Genomic DNA, 19,226 nt, shown 5'->3' with positions numbered 1-19,226 from the left:
ACATTTTGAATGAAAAGAACGTGAATTTGATAAAGAAAGGACTTAAGGATGGTTATTTAGCAGATTATCGGTGACAAAGGAAAATTTGAGTACTTATAATAATTGCTAGAGGAGCTCCAATAGTGATAGAAGGGGGCAGAAAAGATAATAATGGTCAATTTATATTAGTAAGGGCCTACTAGCAAGGGGGAAGGATTATGCTGGCATGTACTTATATTCCACCTAAAACTGCTACAATGAAGCTTAAGAAAATTCTGGAAAAATAATCAGTTTTCAGCAGAAAATATTACTTATAGGTGGGACTAGAATTTGATTTGTAACAGTGAGGATGTATCTGGAGGCCTACAAGGAAAAATATAGCAAAAGATGGTAGATTTGTGAAGAAATTTATGAAAATATTTGGTTTGGAAGATGTGAACATACTAAGCATTGTTTTGTGTTCCTAAAGAAATTACTGTTACTTTATGTCAAGTTTTGCCACCATTGAAGTGTAGTGATTAAGGGGTTATAAATGTTAATCTGTTGCTAGATAACTCTACCAAACTTAAATCTAATCCAATGCACAGAAGATTAATTACAAATTATATGGAAGCAGAACAGTCACTGTGTAAAACTAACTGGAACAATATGTTCTGTGGAGAAACAGCAGAAGAACTGTGGAAAATCTTGAAAGAAATTTTGAGTGTAAAAAACAAAAATGTTTAACATTTGGATCTAGGCATACAATGTCAGGGGGATATGTCTGCATAAGAACAAGATACCTGATTAAGGTGAGAGACAAAAATATAAGAAATGGAAAAGAGAGCGGACTGCAACTTTGAAAACTGAAATAAAGAAGGTTAAGATTAACCTGCAATTAACTGGATGTATAAGCTAAATTAAGTATACTTTTATCTCCACTTTTTCATATAGTACTGCATTTTATTGATTTTTTCAATGAATATTAATGGAATTGAATATTGTGGTCTCTCTGTGTCTCTACAGGGAGCTTGTTAGAAGTGTAGCCAGTAGTAATAGTGGGGGTAGTTTCACTTATTTGATATTCTGTTTAACTCCTAGCCTAGGGGGTTTGTCTTGCCATATAAGTGTTACATCTTGTGTTATTTCTGCTAAATATCTAAGCTGTTGACTGGCTAAGATTAACCTGCAATCAACTGGATGTATAAGCTAATTAATTACACTTTTATCTGCACTTTTTTCATAGTACTGCATTTTATTGATTTTTTTTCACTGAATAGTAATACTATATCTGAAACCTTATTCTCTATCTCATTTACTTTCCAAAGGCATCTCCGCTAGATCCAGAGAAGTCTTAATTCCCCTTTACTTGTATATTATCAGAGCCATTACTGAATATTATTTACCTGTTGGCATGTATTAGTATGAACATATCACATAACTTGACAGACCTCAAAGATTCACAACTAAAAAGACCAATGGTCTCAAAAATCTTAGTTATCAGGACAGACTGTTGACCCTTTCTCTGTACTCATTCTCTTACAAACTCCTCCATGGAAATCTATACCTTGCCTTTCAAACCATGAAAGATCCAACCCTACTTAGCTTGCTATTCCTATGCAGAACTAATAGTACCTCAAATACTCAGTTAAGGGAACTAATCTTCATCAGCAGATAAATAAGATATGTTGGCATGATATATTCATATCTCAACATATTCCTCAGTTCTTAAACTTTCACTACATGTCAAGCAGAGTAGCACCCTTTCCACCTTCAAGGTAAACCTTGATAAATGGATGGGCACCCTCAAATTTTCTCCTGGTCTATCTTGTCTTGTCTTCCTTGAAGCTAGAGGCAATGTTTGAACAGGTTTTGTTTGGCTATGCTTGTAACGGCCTTCAGACTGATTGTCTAGTACTCATCTATGAACCTGTTTCTCAAGATCATCTTAAGAATTAGATGGTTGCTACTGTCTGTATCTTTCTTGTCAGATGGATCTGTGATGATGGGACTGCAATATGGGAAACACACAAATGTTGCATGGACTAAGCTAAAGTTTCACCCTGTGTACATGTAGAAGAACCAGCACCAGGACAGAGTATTAAATAACTTTAATGACAAATTTTCAAGACCTATGAAGAAAGACCATGTGTTGTCAAAGACACCAGGCTCAAACAGTAGATAACTTAAATGATAATTTTTGAGATCTATGTGAAAAGAGCAGTTTGTTGGCTAAACTGGTCTTTGATAATATGTCTCAAAATTTTGGAATTAGTTGTTCTAACATCTTACCTTACAGTAATCACATATCTCTGATGTGTCCTTTCTCTTTCAGTAAGTGCACAGAAAGACAGCAATTGTGTTGCCTTTTGTAGAATGCAAAACAGGCTTGTGGCCAGCCACAGTTAGTTCTCCTTTAATGTGCTGATGTGTCTGTTAAATATAGTTACTCCACTGTCAGACTTGACCTACTCATTTTGTTTCCTCACTGTAGGTCTGGTTAAAATATTTGCTTGGTAGGTGCCTCTACTGCATCTAATCCCATCTGAGGCTGCAGCTGAGGTTCATGAGAGCAATGATGCTGGGAGTTCCTCCCTGGAGAGAGTTCTGACCCCTCACTGGCTGCTTGTATGCCTGTTTTGCAGAAGCAGTTGTTGGAGGCCATCACTGACACAGACATAGGCTATGACTCATATGAAGAGTTTCCTGCATCAGACTCCAGATTTTCTTGACCAGCTGGCCTCTACTATCTGGCCGGTAAGGGAGGATGTGGCCCATATTACTGACAACTCTTGTAAAGTCCCTTTTTAATTTCTCTAAAAGTCTTTTGGGTTTCTAACACCATGATGAGAATAGACCCCATTCCTAAGTCAAAGTATGATTAAAGTTTGCAAGTCTAGTATTGTTTCAATTGTTGATGTTAGACAGAAATGCTCTTTGCAGCCCCCATGTTGTGCCCACAACAGACTCCTTCTGCAATTCATACAGTTACATGTATTGGTAGCATATCTAAATAAGACTGTAAATTCTTTTTATGAGACTCATTGCTCCTACTACTATGATACTGTCTTGGTATCCTTCTTCTATGTTGCCCTCATTTCTCCCTTTCCTCCTTCCCTACATCCTGCATACCCCTATATGCTGTCTTTCTGTATGAATCACTGCATGCCTGCATCACTGCAAGGCTAGGTCCATTTGCACAGTTGCTTCATAGCTCTTTTACATAAGCTAGCTGTGTTAAGCTGCACATTAGTGTTGCTTTTGTCTATCTTGACTATTTAATGCTTCCCTGTGCTGCCACTTAGCTGCAAAACGCTTGAAGAGAAGTGCAGTGCATACCTATGAGTCCCATCCATAATGTTATACTTAAGCAATAACCCACGCCTGGGTGTGGGTAATGCTGGATTTACCCACGGTTGGTGTGGTTTGATCATGAGAGCGAAGCCCGAGTGGCCAAACAAAGATAACCGTGGGTAAATCCAGCATTACCCACACCCAGAAGTGGGTTATTGCTATTATACAATGACATTACTTAAGAAAAAAAAAACTTACTTTTCTTAAATAATAACATTGTACAATGCCTCCGTGCTACCCTTCCGCAGCTGTCTGGTAGTCTGCAGCAGTTCTGATGTGCTGCGCATGCATATGCTTACACAGTACATCAGAGCTTTGAGTGAAAGCAAAGTACAGTTTTGTACCTACCATAAATGTAGATGTCCGATAGGCATGCATCTGCAGTCCTTAGAGCCTTGCTTTAGAGGCTGCTACTTGGAGCTCCGTGCATACATTTGCCAAGCATTATAATTTACCTTTATACTCCAGATCCCGAGCAGGTTTTGCCACTGCTGTTTTGCAAGGGATCTTAACTACACCATAATCTATTTCTCCTCCTCCCCCAGTTTGGCTATGGTATTCTACCCATTTGTAAGGACTGCAGATGCATCCTTGAAGGACATAGTACAGTTTTGTACCTACCATAAATGTAGATGTCCTTCAGGCATGCATCTGCAGTCAGGATTACCCAGCCTCCTTCCCCTCTGTGGTACTCCTAGGGTATTTGCCCATCTTGTAGCTAGCTGGGGGAATCTGTTATGGTGTATTTGTTTGTATATATGTACATACATGCTTTTTTGTTTGCTCTCTACTATTTGGAACCATTTGCATTTATCCAAATTTAGGCTTCCTAGAGGGCACCTGGCATCTGGGGCAAGAAACACTGAGGAAAATGGCGTCGGCTGATGCCTTTATACCCGAATAACTGCCGCTATGACGTCGGGTGAAGTGCGACACCAGCCGAGGCCAGACCCAGACTTTGGAATCCGGCCGACCGAAGGGCTGCCTGACGACAGGACAACCCATTTGTAAGGACTGCAGATGCATCCTTGAAGGACATCGGAGAAAGCAAGATCTCCGTTGCTTTTTAGAAAGTGTCTCGCTATGTTAAAGGAGTTTAACATAGTGAGACAGCTTTAAAAAAAGCAAGGGAGAAATTGAAGATCTCCATTGCTTTTTTTTAAGCTGTCTCGCTATGTTAAACTCCTTTGACATAGCAAGATACTTTCTAAAAAGCAACGGAGATCTTGCGTTCTCCATTGCTGTTACAAAAAAAAAAAAAAAAAGACTTATACTAATGGAAAAAGTCCGGGCGACTGGACCTTTTTCCATTAGTATAAGTCTGATTTACAACGGGCATGCTGACCAATCAGCGTGCACATTTTGTAATATTACTGGGGGGTCATTGTATAATCTTCCATAACACTACCATGAGAAATTTTAAACTTTTAACTACTGTTGGAAAAAATGCATTGAATTCTTCCTGCATCCTCACAGAATATGAAGTTAAATTGAACAGTAAGGCAGAATTCTTTGCTTCCTTAGGGCACATTAAATCTATAAAGTAACATCTGTATGAAATCACACATTTTGAATCTTAAGTGTCTGTTCCTTTTTGCAACACAAACAATATAAAACAAATGAAACATTGCCAAAGTGTGAAAGAAATTAACTGGTGAGTATAATAACGATCTTTCTTACAGTGTACTACCACATACTTTGAGGCTTTCAAATTAATTCCATTTCGCAAATAAAAAATCCACAAAAGAATGAGATTAATAGGAACAAATGTGAGAAACTATAATACAACCCCCTTCATTGTATCAGTTTATGGCTCCTTTGTCAAGAATAGTCTGATAAGAAATTCCTCACTTGTTTTCAAGAGGTACCCAATCATCAGTCTATTTAATAGACTACAATATCTCAGATTCTAGACTCACCACTCTGCGAATAAGCACTGAGTGATATTTGAGCAAGGGTGACAATAAACACACTTGAGATATCATATACTATTCTCAGGACAACATACTCAACAATATTGTTTTTTAGTTTACCTTTTTCAGTCTCTGCATGTTAGTTTGAGCTCTGATTGCTGAAAGTAGAGCGGTGTGTTCATTCTCTGTCTCCACATAAGCTGGTTTCTTTTCACTTCCATTATTCAAGTTTTCAATCTAGAATTTAAATTAAATATTACAAGGTACATATGCTTAATATGAATTCAGTTCCACTTAAACTTCGATTTTATCCAAGGGTTAAACATTATCTTATGCCTGCTCAAATGTTACCTCGCTAGACAGTGTTTTAGATCTGCATTTTTTTTTCTTATTTGTAAAGGTGGTAGTACTAAGACATTTTTTATCAAAAGAATAATACAAGCACATGATGTTATTTTTTCAGGTAGACTTTTGCACTTGAACCCTCAGTCCCCTGACCCCATTAATGAACTGTAATGGTGAAAGTCACATTTTGCATCTGCAATGTCATGACGTGAATTTATGCAGAATGATCCTAGCATTTATCACTGATTGCAATGCACAAAATGTGAATTAATAATTATATAATGACTGCCGATTAGTATTCCAAAACGTGCACGCTGATTGGCCAGCCCAACCAGTATGCCCTTTGTAAATCCGACTTATACTAATGGAAAAAGGTCCGGTCGCCCGGACCTTTTCCTGTAGTATAAGTCTTGATTTTTTTTTTGTTTCTGTTAGGTAGCAACGGAGAACGGAAGATCTCCGTTGCTGTAATCTCACTATGTTATACGTTTAACATAGCAAGATATCTTAAAAAAGAGCAACGGAGATCTTCCTGTCGCCATTGCTTTTTTTAAAGATATCTCGCTATGTTAAACTCGTTTAACATAGCGAGATAGCTTAAAAAAAGGGAATGGAGATCTTCCTTTCTCTGTTGCTTTTTTTTAAAGATATCTCGCTATGTTAAACACATTTAATATAGCAAGACAGCTTTAAAAAAGCAACAGATAGCTTCCTTTCTCCGTTGCTTCCTCAACACAGCTCTGATGTACTGCGTAAGCATACGTATGCGCAGTACATCAGAAAAAGCCCCAGGATAGCAGAAAACTGCAGAAGGGCACCACACAGGTATTATACAAAGGCATTATTTAAGAAAAGTAAGTTTTTTTTCTTAAATAATGTCATATTATAATAACAATAACCCATGTCTGGGCATGGGTAATGCTAGATTTACCCACGGTTGTCTTTGTTTGGCCACTTGGGCTTCTCCCTTGTGACCAAATCACACCAACCGTGGGTAAATCTAGCATTACCCACACCCAGACGTGGGTTATTGCTTAATTATTTAATGCTTTGGAAAAGGTGATATCTCCAGTTATCTCCAAAATGGGACCATGATATCTTCTTTCAATCAGGCTTGGACTGAATTTGATAGACACTTACACGGACCAGTCTTTTCCCTTCTTGTTGCTAACTGAGGCTCAGAGAAAGCTGTGGTTAGTGATTATGGAAAATAAAATAGATAGATATATGGAGAAACATATACATAAATAAATACATACATGCATGCATATAATAATGCAAACCAAGTAACTGCTATAGAAGTTGCAGTGACCAGAGTTTTTTTCTTTCTAGCTTACTAAAGCTCACAGAAAGCTGTGGTCTGTGTGTGTGTGTGTGTGTGTGTGTGTGTGTGTGTGTGTGTGTGTGTGTGTGTGTGTGTGTGTGTGTATGTCTGCAATTTTGTAAGAGTGTGAATGAGGGGTTGCCTGTGTCAATGTGATGCATGAGCTGTTGGGGTAATTAATGCTGAAGCACTGGCAGTCATTACACCCAAATCAGAATCATGCAAAGTATCAGATAATTGTGGTATTACTCATTGCAATTTAAATTGTCTCCGAAGTGGAGTTTGCCCTTTTAAATGCACATTGCAGTGATTTCGGTTTACACTTGCATAAGGGATTCCTCCTGAATCCCAGGGTGTGTGTCTACCTCTATATTTTCTAGTTTCTTCTTTTTTTGTCCAAGTGTGTGTGTGTGTGTGTGTGTGTGTGTAAGCATTAATAAGTACTTTCACAACTTATATTTTGGATGTAAAATACTTCCTCCAATTACTACATGCCCTACAGCAATTCTGAAATATTAGACAAATATTTAAAAAATGCATATACTGCTAAAAATAATAATAAAAAAAAAAACATTAAGTGATTTAACTGATAGCTCATTATCTAATTGTAATAATGCCCTTCATGGTGAACATTACAGGAAAATAACATATCTTCCAGGGATACAGAGCCCCTCCACCTGTGGTGCTGGGCCTCACAACACCCCTAGGAAGTGTTATTTCCCAGTAACCCACACCCTGTCATTGAATATTGAGAATGCTGCCAAACAGGAGGCTGTATATCATTCAGGTAACATTTTTTTGGATGGGCATATGTTGTTGTTGTAATACAATACGTTGTTGGTCATTTTAAGTGCACCAGATCAAGCTGTCAGTCAAATTTTAGCAAGTACAACTATGGAAGCGAGGCCAATGGTGGAATTGTCAAGACTGCTCAATAGAAGACTAGGCCATAATATTGCATCACTGCTACTGTTTGTTATACTGACTGATGCTGAAATTAGTAAGAATGGAGGAGGTAAAGAAGAGCGGTACATTGTTTTTTGGTGTCCAGTATACCTGAGACATGCTCAGGGAAAATTGGTTTACCTGAATCCATGTCAATCATATATAGTGGCTGTACCTTTCTAAGACTAAGGAACTTTGGGGTAATTTGAAGCTTTCCCATTATCCCAAAGGTTCAGTGAATTAAGAGATTATATAGCAAGCAAGGGTATGCAAAATAAATGGCTTCCATTCCCCCAATGCAAACACACGTCCATTTGTATTTCTAGTAAAAGTCAACTTTTCCAAGTGTTAACATTATTTGGATAATATTTTCTGATGTTTTTTAACACTGATTAATAGGCATGTTTCTGTGAAAGAAAACAGGTAGTATACAATCTCCGAGGCAGTGATCACTATCCATTCAGACAAAATTGCTTAGCAAAACATAACAGTCTATTTGCTTGATTGTGCACAGGGCAACACATTTAATATGCTCGTCTAACTGGTCTGGTCTGACATAGAACACTAGGACACTGACTGCAACCCAGGAGATCAAGGTTTGATTACTGGCCCTGCTACTAGAGAAGCCAGCAGGGAGGCAGAGAAGGGAAAATGCATGGCCTGCTCACATTTCTTTGGGGTGGGGGGCAACTTGCATTCATTAGAGATCACACTGGGTAGGTGCAAATTCTCTGATGATGCCTGGGGAGAACCACTTCACATGCGGAAGGGTTGGGGAGCAAGAATGAAACATCTCTTGTGGAAGTCAGGGTGTATATATCTTTCACAGTCAGACCCCTGCGAATCCCCTTCCCTCATGCTAGCAGGATGCACACAGAGATATTAGAAGAAAAAGCAAAAAAAAATATGGGCCGACACTGCTGGCTGCCTAGCAGATGGCCCCTTCCAGTTGACCCTCGCCCTGGTGATGAGGAACAAATGGGGCAATTGACCAGCAGGGAGCTGATGATCAGAAGACAGTAGAAGGCCAACACTGGCAAAAATATGTGAATTAAATCTGAGCTCAGCTTCAGTTGTTATTCTTACTAGTTTTGTGGATTACACTATATGAAGCAGCCATCTTAAGATGAGATTGCCATTGTGGAAGAGTCCAAGCATGTGGAAGAGTTTAGTACATATTACAGAACTTTGGTTTTAATATAGATGCAGAGGCCTGAGGTGATTATCCATTGTTCTGCTACAGAAAAGCTGTTCTCTGAGGAATGAGACTGCAGACAGAATAGGGACTCATCAGTATACTGATGGAGTTTAGAGAAGGCATAGGTGGAATATAAGTCACTGATGAAGATCATGACATCATATAGGAAGGAATGCCTCAAGCTCTGGGAATCTTAGTGTGAATTCTTGTGCAAAGGATAGGAAATCACCCAATTTCATCATTTAGGTTCTATCCTCCAGCTAACTGGATAACCACTTGACGGCCTGTGAAGTGAGACCATTTGCAACTAGGCAGTAAAAGAGGAGGAGAAGGTTGTTGAGCATATGGAACACTTTAGAAAGATGGCACCTGAAGTTACCTCAAATAATATGCTTCTTGAATAATCACTGAAGTGAGAAATTGCAATTTCTGTGCCATGTCTTGGTCTAAAACCACACCAGGCATCACTGAAGATAAGATGTTTCATCAGACATTGCATTTTCCAAACATTACAGTGGTGATAGCAGCATAACTGAGAAAAATGATATGGTCATTAGCTGACCATCCTTTCTGATGTGGAACAACAGTGACCTTTTTTTCAGAACTGGGGTTTGTGAGATGTAAAAATACAATGTAGGGTTAGTGAGATGTAAAACTACAGTGATTGATGAGGAAAAGCATTATAACGTAGATGGCATCAGCTGTGATCTTCAAGAACTCAGAGGAGAAAACTACTAGAAAAAGAACAGTAGACCTTAAGAACTTTACTTCCAGACAAGAAAACATGGCACAGCAGAAATGCATGGAGATGCAGAGATACAAAGGAGGCAACTGTCATTATTTTGTTGGCCCTAATGTAGGCCAGTGTCCTCTTTTTTTGTGCAAGTGGTTCCCTGTACATTTCAAATCACCTGGTGGTCTGTGGTTTTTGTCCTCCACAAGCAGGTACACCTTTTTGGAATACTTTTAGTTCTTCGTTTTACATATTTGTTTTTCGTGCTCCATACCCACTTGGGCCTGGTTCTTAGTATTGCTAACTCAAGCAGATGGTATCTTGGTTTAACGTCTCATCTGAAGTTCTGCAATTATAAGATGCACTGGGTCGAGGCAACATGCCAAGCTTAAACAGCTTGGTGATATGCTAAAACTGCACTGGTTTGGTTTGTTGCACTAAACACTCTGAGTGGACTTGATTTTATTTTATTTTTATTCAGTCCCTGACTCTATGAAGAAAAGTGAAGGTATCACCATCTTAGTAGAATGTTAGGGTGGCAGTATTACCCAAAATGGAAAAAGACCCTTCAGCTTCAGCTTCATATAGATGCAATACAATTTTAAACCATGATTTTAAAGTGTTTATGTCTATATTACCAAAGAAGCAGGGTGTAAGAAAGCATTGCAATTGCTGGTGAGTCTTGATGTAGAGAAAACATTTGAGATGTGACTTTAAGAGTGGGACAATGGTAGCATTTATGTTCCTTGCTGGAATAATAGGGTTAATAAGGAGGATGCATGAAGGGTTGGAGGCAAGAATTAAAGTGGAAGGGTTCCTCTCTAACAAACTGGATTAAAACAGAGGAATCAAGCACAGATGTCCTCTTTCCCATCTGTAACTTGCTTTATATTTCAAGCTGCTTGCAAAGTAAATAAGACATTCACAAATTCAGGTGTATAACTGGTGTTTTAATCAAAAAACATTGGCTTTATTTGCCTCTGATATTATTTTGTACTTGATAAACCCAGGAAGGGACACTTCACAGTTGTGGAATATTTTGAGAAAGTTTCTAGTCTTTTCACGATGTAAAATAAATTAAGATAAAGCAAAAGCTGTAGCAGTAATCTACGCAACTGCATATGAAATGGTTTAGCAATTCCCATACTTATGTAGGGAATAATAAAATGTGGAATTTAGGTAGAAGGATTAAAAAGAATTATGCTAAGACAACTGAAGAATGTCTCAATTCACTGGTATAACAGCAGTGTCAGGTCCCAAAAAGTCACACTAGAGCTAGATTAATAATACTCTTTTAATGTTAAATTCAGGTTTAGCGCTTTCATCTACAAACAGTCTAATGTTTGTAGATGAAAGCGCTAAACCTGAAGTTAACATTAAAAGAGTATTATTAATCTAGCTCTATTATGACTTTTTGGGACCTGACACTGCTGTTATACCAGTGAATTGAGTTGTTTTTTTTCGGTTGGAAACTGTTAGACTTTACTGGTCTATCTTGTGAACTGAGGAAATGTGGGAAAAGACCAAACAAAAAATAATACTCGCGCGCGCGCGCGCACACACACACACACACACACACACACACACACACACACACACACACAGACTCAAAAATAAATATAAAAACAATGAGAAGCTGGAAACTCTTGACTATGGAAATGGGTAGTAAGATATGAGTAGTGAAAATGTTTTAGTCCCTTTCATCTTAAATATAAGAATGGTATATTTTTTTATCAAGCAGAGGAGAAGTTGTGGATGACAATTTAAAAACAGTTGAAGGAGTTAATTTGGAAGTTGAAGAAGGCAATAATTCAGTTGGATAAGTTGATTCTCCCTACAGAGCAAGGTGGTTTATAGTTATTTGATTTGAGGGGTAGTTTAAACCTACAGAGTTAAGGATCATGTAAATAATTCTAGCAGACGGTTATAGATAAAAATTGAAAAGGATGATAAAATGGGGTGGGGTGGGGTGAAGAGATAAAGAGAAACTAGGATTTTGTATGCAAGTCCTTAAGGCAAATCATAATATTCATACAAATACATTCATACAGTAATATAAAGTATTAATAACTCGGCTAGCACAGGAATGAAGGAAGGTGATCTTAACAATTGGGATGTCTATAAGCAGAAGTATAGAAAACAGGGAAGAAAGGAATAGAATTTACTGGAAATAAGTAAATGGGCCAATGTGGTGAGAGCAAATAACTTGGAATGGAAATGTAACATAGTGGGAGAAGCTAAGTAGAAGTCTGAATTGCAGGTTGGATATAACCTTATCTTTCAGGGAGTAATAACAAAATATAAGCAAACTGAAAGGGAAAGGAAAGTACTAGATAAAAGACTAACTCTCTTACAATTTCTGGTTGAGTGCATTAATCCTATTAGTCTTAAAGCCCTTGATTTTACTTACTATGTACGGCACTTAAATGTCAAGCTGGTCCCCACTAAGGTACTTAGCTCTTTCACTTAATCAATTACTCGAATTCTATTATTTCCCATCTTTATCATCAGATTGTTACGCTAACCAAACATAACTATTTTACTTTTCTTACAAATGAATTGTAATCACACCATAGTAGCTCAAATAATTTAAGTTTGTAAGATGCACATTTAAGTCATATGTATCCATGAGATCATTAATCTGTGCTCCACCTTACAATCATCAGCATATATGAATAACCAAAATTTAGTAACTGCTGGGATTTCAGAAAATACTGTGATAAAAAGTATAGGTTCTGATATTGTTATCATGTTCAGCATTGCTAACTCATCTTAGTTATGTGCTGAACATAACAAGCAATCTTCATTTATCAACCTTTACTAGTTTCAAAACATGATAAATGACAGATACCTTAAGTATCTCCCTTTATATACTCACAGTGCCTGCTATTTGCACATGTGCTAATGGGATGGTGAAGATACTGCAGTTGTGGATTGCTGGACGTATCATTATGGTAAAGAAAGGTAAGTACTTTTTTAAGACACTAGCAGTCAATTAGATAAGAGGGAGCTAACTGTTAAGGACGAAAGAAAATTCCCCTCTTCATTTGTTCATTGTAAAGTCTGATACTAATGGCTAGTGTGGATTTTTGTGAAATAAACTGGACTGTTAATCTTTTGCAATCTGACAGTCACCCAAATAAGAGGGGCTAGTAAACTGTAGATGAAAGTAACCCACACATTTTTATTTACAGTTTAAAATCTGGTATTACGGGCTGGTATGGATTTGTGTAAAATAAAATGTAATATTTATTTATTTATTTTCATATGCTATTAGTCAATTACATTGTGAGGGCTGGCTGTGCTGTGGATTAAAGCACCTTGCCACCTTAATTTGCTCAGTTTAAGATGCTGGCAGACAACCTGATATGAGGGTTCCTATTAGAACCTTGAACGCTTGAAATGTCGAACGTCATATGGTCGACACCATATGATTGACATTTCAAGTGTTCAAAGGTTAAGTATAACGGCACCGTTCAGTGCAGAATGGGAGAATTTCCCTTTTCTGCACTGAAGTGTAATCTTGGAGTTGGTATATTTAAGTAGGGAGGTGCACCGTTAAGGTAAGTTTTTTGTTTGTTTTTTATTATATATTTGAACTTTCAAAATTCGATAATCTGTTGTCGAACATATGGGATTCGAAATTTTGACAGTTTGATTATATAATATAGACCCTGATATGTGGGGGTTAGTTGTGCTGTGGATGAAAGAAACATGCCCTATTCATTTACTCACTTTAAAGACTGGCATTAAATGCTGGTATAGATTTGTGTGAAATAAGCTGGGATGTTTACACTGTCTTCTTTTTTTAAATAGGTCAACAGATAACCAGATAAGAGGAAGCTAGTTGTGCTGTGGCTGAAGGAAACATGCTGTCTTCATTAACTCAGTTTAAAGTTTGGCATTAAGGACTGGTATAGATTTTTAAGAAGTAAACTGCAACATGTACCTTTTTCCAATATGCTAGCAGTTAACCAGACTTTGTGTTGGGTGGGGTCAGGTAGCTGTGCTGTGGATGGCACCAACTTGCCCACTTCACTTGCTCTGTTTAAAGTCTGGCATTAATAGCTAATGTGCATTTGTTTGAAATAAACCAAAATGTTTACTCTTGTTTAATATGCTGGCAGGTAACCAAATGGGTAGCTATCTGTGCTCTGGATGAAAGCAATCTGCCTTCTTCATTTGCAGAATTTAAACTTTGGCATTAAAGGCATTTCTGTAAAATACATTGGGATATTTACTCTCTGGCTATTCCTTGTATGAAACAAATTTGAAACTGTCCCCAATGTCATAGAATGTCATTTTCTTTGCTTAATAGTTTGGTATGTGATTTACCTTCTTGTTGTTTGCCCAGATTATAGTCTGGCTTTACAAGGCTAGTATGCATATGTGTGAAATAAGATGGGATATTTACCCTCTGGAGATGTTTCTGTCAAATTAAGTTAAGACTGCTCCTTACTTTGCAAAGTGTTTAACAATGACTTTGCTTCATTTCTCATCAGTATGACTACAGTAATTAAGACTGTCCATAGAGATCCATGCGATATAACAGAAATAAACAGAATATATTACTGTGCTGCTAAATTAATAACTGATAAAATTCTACCACAGGAACGTAGGGTAGCGAGGAAATAAGGGGGGGGGCAAAAGTGAATACCATTGTGGAAATATTGAATACAAAAAACTATAAAGCAGCTAAATCAAGAAGTATCATTGTTAGAAGATTATAGAAGAGGGAACAGATCAACAGAAATATTAAGAAAGATAGATGGGATAAAAGCAGTGTACAGTATTAGAATAGACCATGATCTATTACGCAATATTAGAGATAACAAACTAAAAATTTCAAAACAGGCGGAAAGACTCAGAAGATACGAAGATAAATATAAGGGAAAAGCACAAAATAAGCAATTTACTGATGACCCAAAAAAGTTTTATAGAGAATTGGGAAATAAGGTGAAAGGAAAAGACAGACCGCCAAAAAAAGAGGAAGTAGATACATTTTGGAGAAGTATCTATGAAGATCCTGTGGAACCTAACAAAAATGCTAAATGGATAGAAGAAGTAAAAGAAAGAAAAAGAAGTTTAAAGGTACAGGACATGAAATGGGATGAAATAACAGCCAGAGAGATTGAAACAAAGTTGAGAAAAGCCTCTAATTGGAAAACCCCAGGCCCAGATGCAGTACCTAACATTTGGTTTAAAGTAATAACTTCTTTACACGAGGATCTAGCCATGAGTAAGAACTATTTATATGCACACCCCGAACAGACACTGTACTGGTTAACAACATGAAAAACAATGCTCTTACTTAAGAGTGAACCTGCAAGGTACCCTAAAAATTATAGACCAATAAATTGTCTTCCGACGACGTATAAACTATACACAGGGATTGACGCCAACAGAGTTTATAGTCATTTAGAAGAAAACTCAATTATGGCAGTAGAACAAAAGGGCAATAAAAGAAAGTCATATGGACCAAAAGATCATTTGTTGTTAATAAAGTTATAGTGGAGAACTGTAAGGAAGGGAAGAATCTAAGTATGGCATGGATGGACTATAAAAAACATTTGATAGTATGCCACATTCATGGATAAAAGAGTGCTTAAAAATGTATAACATACATCCTACACTGATTGATTACATTACACTAACCATGAAACAGTGGGAGACCACTTTGCAATTAAACCATGATAAAGGACAAATTAATATCCAAGGTATAAAAATCCAAAGGGGGATATTCCAGGGTGACTCCCTGTCACCGTTGTTATTTTGCCTTGCCATTAATCCATTAAGCTGTTTACTTAACTGCTTAGGTTTATGGCTATAAATTGGCTTCTAGAAAACAACAAAGTCTAATGACTTCTCATCTTCTCTTTGTCGATGATTTAAAATTGTATAGCTCATTAGATGAGGCACTAAAAAGCACAGCTGCAGGTTGTCAAAAAATTTTCAGATGATATTGGAATGTCATTTGGTCTTGATAAATGTGCAAAAGCAACCTTTAAAAAAGGAAAATTGCAGCACCAGGAAAACATTAGTTTGGGACAAGAATGTGATATAAAAGAACTTGAGCAAGAGGGGGTGTATACATACTTGGAAATTGATGAAGGATCAGTAATAAAACATGAACAAATGTGAATACAGCTTAGTAAGGAGTACTTTAGAAGACTTAAATTAATCTTGAAAACAGCATTGACACCTAGGAATAAGATCCAACCTATAAATCAATTTGTTCTTCCTGTCCTAACTTATAGTTTTGGAGTGATTGACTGGCCCCAAAAAGTATTGGATAGATTGGATATTAAAACAAGAAGGCTGTTTCATGCTCACCAAATGATTTATAAAAATCAGTGTACACCAAGATTATATATTCCCCGTTCTGAAGGAGGGATGGACCTCCTTGAAATTGATTACATGTATAGATCTGCAATCCTGGGACTCCACACATATCTACTGACCTCACAAAATCCAAATGTGGTGAAAGTTTTGAAGCATGAGGAGAATAAATCTAAGATGACATCTCTGCTTAATTTAGCAGAAGCATATCGATGTCAAGCAGGAATGGAAATCAAACCAAAAGTGGAAAAAAAAACAGGTGGCAACTGAATGTGCTAAAAAACAAAAAAAAAGAATATAAGGGTGAAGGACCAGATGTGAAGACAAGAAATGTGGAAAAAACATAAATATAGTTGCAAGTACAGAAAATTTCTGGAACAGCCTCATGTTGATCAAGAACAAACACAGGAATGGTTAAGGAGAGGTGAATTTACATCAAGAAATGAAAGATTAATATTGGCAGCCCAAATGGTGGGCTATGTACATGCTGGTTTACTAAATCCATTGAACATGTGGGAGAAACATACATATGTAGATTTTGCGGAATCTAATTGGAAACCGTCACACACCTTATTGCTGCTTGCGACTCTCTAATGGCAGAGGGACTGTATACTGAAAGGCATAATAATGTGGCGAGATTGTTACACTGGAGATTGTGCAAACATTATGGTACTGAAGTGGCTGAAAAACACTGGAAACATGAGCCACAGAGAATCATAGAAAAGGATAAAATTTACATCACATGGGATCACCCAGTACCAACAGTCCAAAGACAGATGCTAGAAAACTGGATATAGTGGTCCAAGAAAAGAAGACAAAAGTAGCATTGATCACTGAACTCACCACACCTGGTGACTACAGTGTCTTGCGTACAGAGAGATACAAAGTCATAAAATACCTCGATCTGCAGGCAGAAATGAGAGCCATGTGGAAGAAAGATACTCAGACAGTTCCAATAGTAGTAGGAGCAACTGGTCTTATAAAAAATAATTTACAATCATATTTAGATATGTTACCAGTGCATGTAACACCCTACGAATTGCAGAAGGAATCATTACTGGGCACATTGCGGGTGCTGCGAAGAGCACTTTTGGCTAACATCAAAGAGGAAACAATACTAATTTCATGAACTTTAATCGTACTTTGACTTAGGAATGGGATCCATTCCCGTCATGGTATTAGAAACCCAAAAGACTTGGAGAAATTAAAAAAAGATAACAAAACAGTACAGCAAAAGGAGTTAATCGATGAACTGGTTCATCAAAAAAGATTCATGTGCCATGACACTGTGTGACATTCAAGCAAATTATACTAAGTATGTAGGGGCAAACACCTTGCATGGGGAATTTGAGGAGCTTGTCCCTACCAACCCCCTTTATCCACTAACTGCAATTTTCTTGTCTGAAGTCTTATTTCACTGCAGTGATTAAGTCTGCTTCAGTTAAATGCATCATATCACACTTTTTTAACCCAAGTACATTTCTAGAGGACTGTTAAGTTTAGATTCAATAGGATGTCCATAAACAACCAGACCTGACTAGCAAAATACTGACTTCAAAAGGCTGTACAAATCTCTGTACTCTAATAAAATGCACTGAAAGCAATATGGATCACACATTCCACTAACAAAAATGATACATTTATAAAGCATGATTAATAATAATAATAGGACAACAGCCTCAATATTTTCTGACCAATCTGTTCTTCAAGTCACACAAAAATTTAAAAATCCAAATTTCATTACCATATACTATACTCTGCATACATTCCAAATACATAACAGCTAAGAAATGATTAAGCAATTAACCAATTTACTCTCAATCAGTGCACATTGACAAAATAACTCTTAGGTTGCTAAACTGCTTGAAAAATTTCCATCTAATGACTTGTAGTTTCTATCTCAAAAATTTAGAATTGAACACCTGGGTTAATAGTTCATAGGTTCATAGTTTAGTACTAAGCTAACTGCCCTTGCAAGCCATTTGAAGCCTAGCCAATTATCCCTTGTGAGACTTAAACCTTGCACCTTGTGTTTGTAAGGCAAACACCTTAGCCATTAAGTCACCCTCCCAATGCATGACAATGTTATGATTTTATTACAGCATTTAGTACATTCTCATTTCTTTGGTCCCCAACATTTATTTTGTTTATTACTTTTATTTTGCCTTTGTTTAGGGGATTTGTCTGATTGGGTTTAGTTAAAACCTTGTTTCAGTGAAGGCCCGGTAAGAGAAGCTCTAACATATTATAAACATTTTAAACAGTCATTTAGTAACATACATGAACTATTCACATACATTTGCTAATTAGATTACATTCATAGGAACTAAAGGAAACTATTACAGTATAAAAGATACTTATATATTTAGCAGTTAATTATATTATGTGAAATAAAGAAAATTATTACAGTATAAAAGATATTTATGCATGTATTAGATGTGAACACTGAGCATCTGAAGAGGTATAGGAGTGTTTTTTTCAGATGGCTAATAAATCTTGTGATGATTTATTAGAAATTCAAAGAAATACAAGTGAGGGAAGGAAAGTACAGTTATGTACACTTACCATAAATGTAGATGTTCGAGTGTATTCACTGTTGCAGTCATTACATTTGAGGAATACTGCTGGCAGGTTGCCCTCAGTCAGCCTGAATTCCAAAGTCTTGGGTCCTGCGTCAGCTGCTGTCGCTCTTTCCCTGACCTCAGGTCGTCAGGGGTATAAAAGAAGCAGCCGACCCCATTTTCTTCAACTTTTCTTGCCCCAGATGTCAGGTGCCTCCTAAAAGGGTAGCCAAAATTTATATATATATATATATATATATATATATATATATATATATATATATATACATATATAAAAATACATACACCAATATAAACTTTACCGTCATCTACAAGCAAATACACCACATAGGGTTGTATAAATCGGAGAAGGAAAGAAAAGTTCCAGCAGATAAAAGGGGGATGGCGGGTGGGTAACCTGGACTGCAACAGTGAATACACTCGAACATCTACATTTATGGTAAGTGTACACAACTGTACTATGTTCTTCGTGTTTCACTGCTGCAGTCATTACATTTGGGTACAGTCCCAAAGCTATGATTGGGAGGCTGGAGCT

At 37.1% G+C, this 19,226-nt stretch overlaps 1 protein-coding gene across 3 annotated transcripts in view; it reads right to left on the bottom strand.

Moving 5' to 3' along the window:
- COBL (cordon-bleu WH2 repeat protein) overlaps positions 1-19,226 on the bottom strand; it is a 1,839,636-nt gene that overhangs the window by 52,311 nt on the left and 1,768,099 nt on the right. For all 3 annotated transcript variants that reach the window (XM_044064790.1, XM_044064791.1, XM_044064793.1), the window contains one exon: positions 5,346-5,462. In XM_044064790.1, coding sequence (XP_043920725.1) covers positions 5,346-5,462 — 117 coding nt within the window. The remainder of the gene's footprint in view (positions 1-5,345; positions 5,463-19,226) is intronic.

The sequence above is a fragment of the Protopterus annectens genome, chromosome 3.part0 (assembly GCF_019279795.1).
Source record: "Protopterus annectens isolate FY-2018-M chromosome 3.part0, PAN1.0, whole genome shotgun sequence".
NCBI classification, from domain to species: domain Eukaryota; kingdom Metazoa; phylum Chordata; order Ceratodontiformes; family Protopteridae; genus Protopterus; species Protopterus annectens.
Note: the sequence above shows the minus strand (reverse complement) of the source record. Positions and strands in the feature narration are given on the sequence as shown.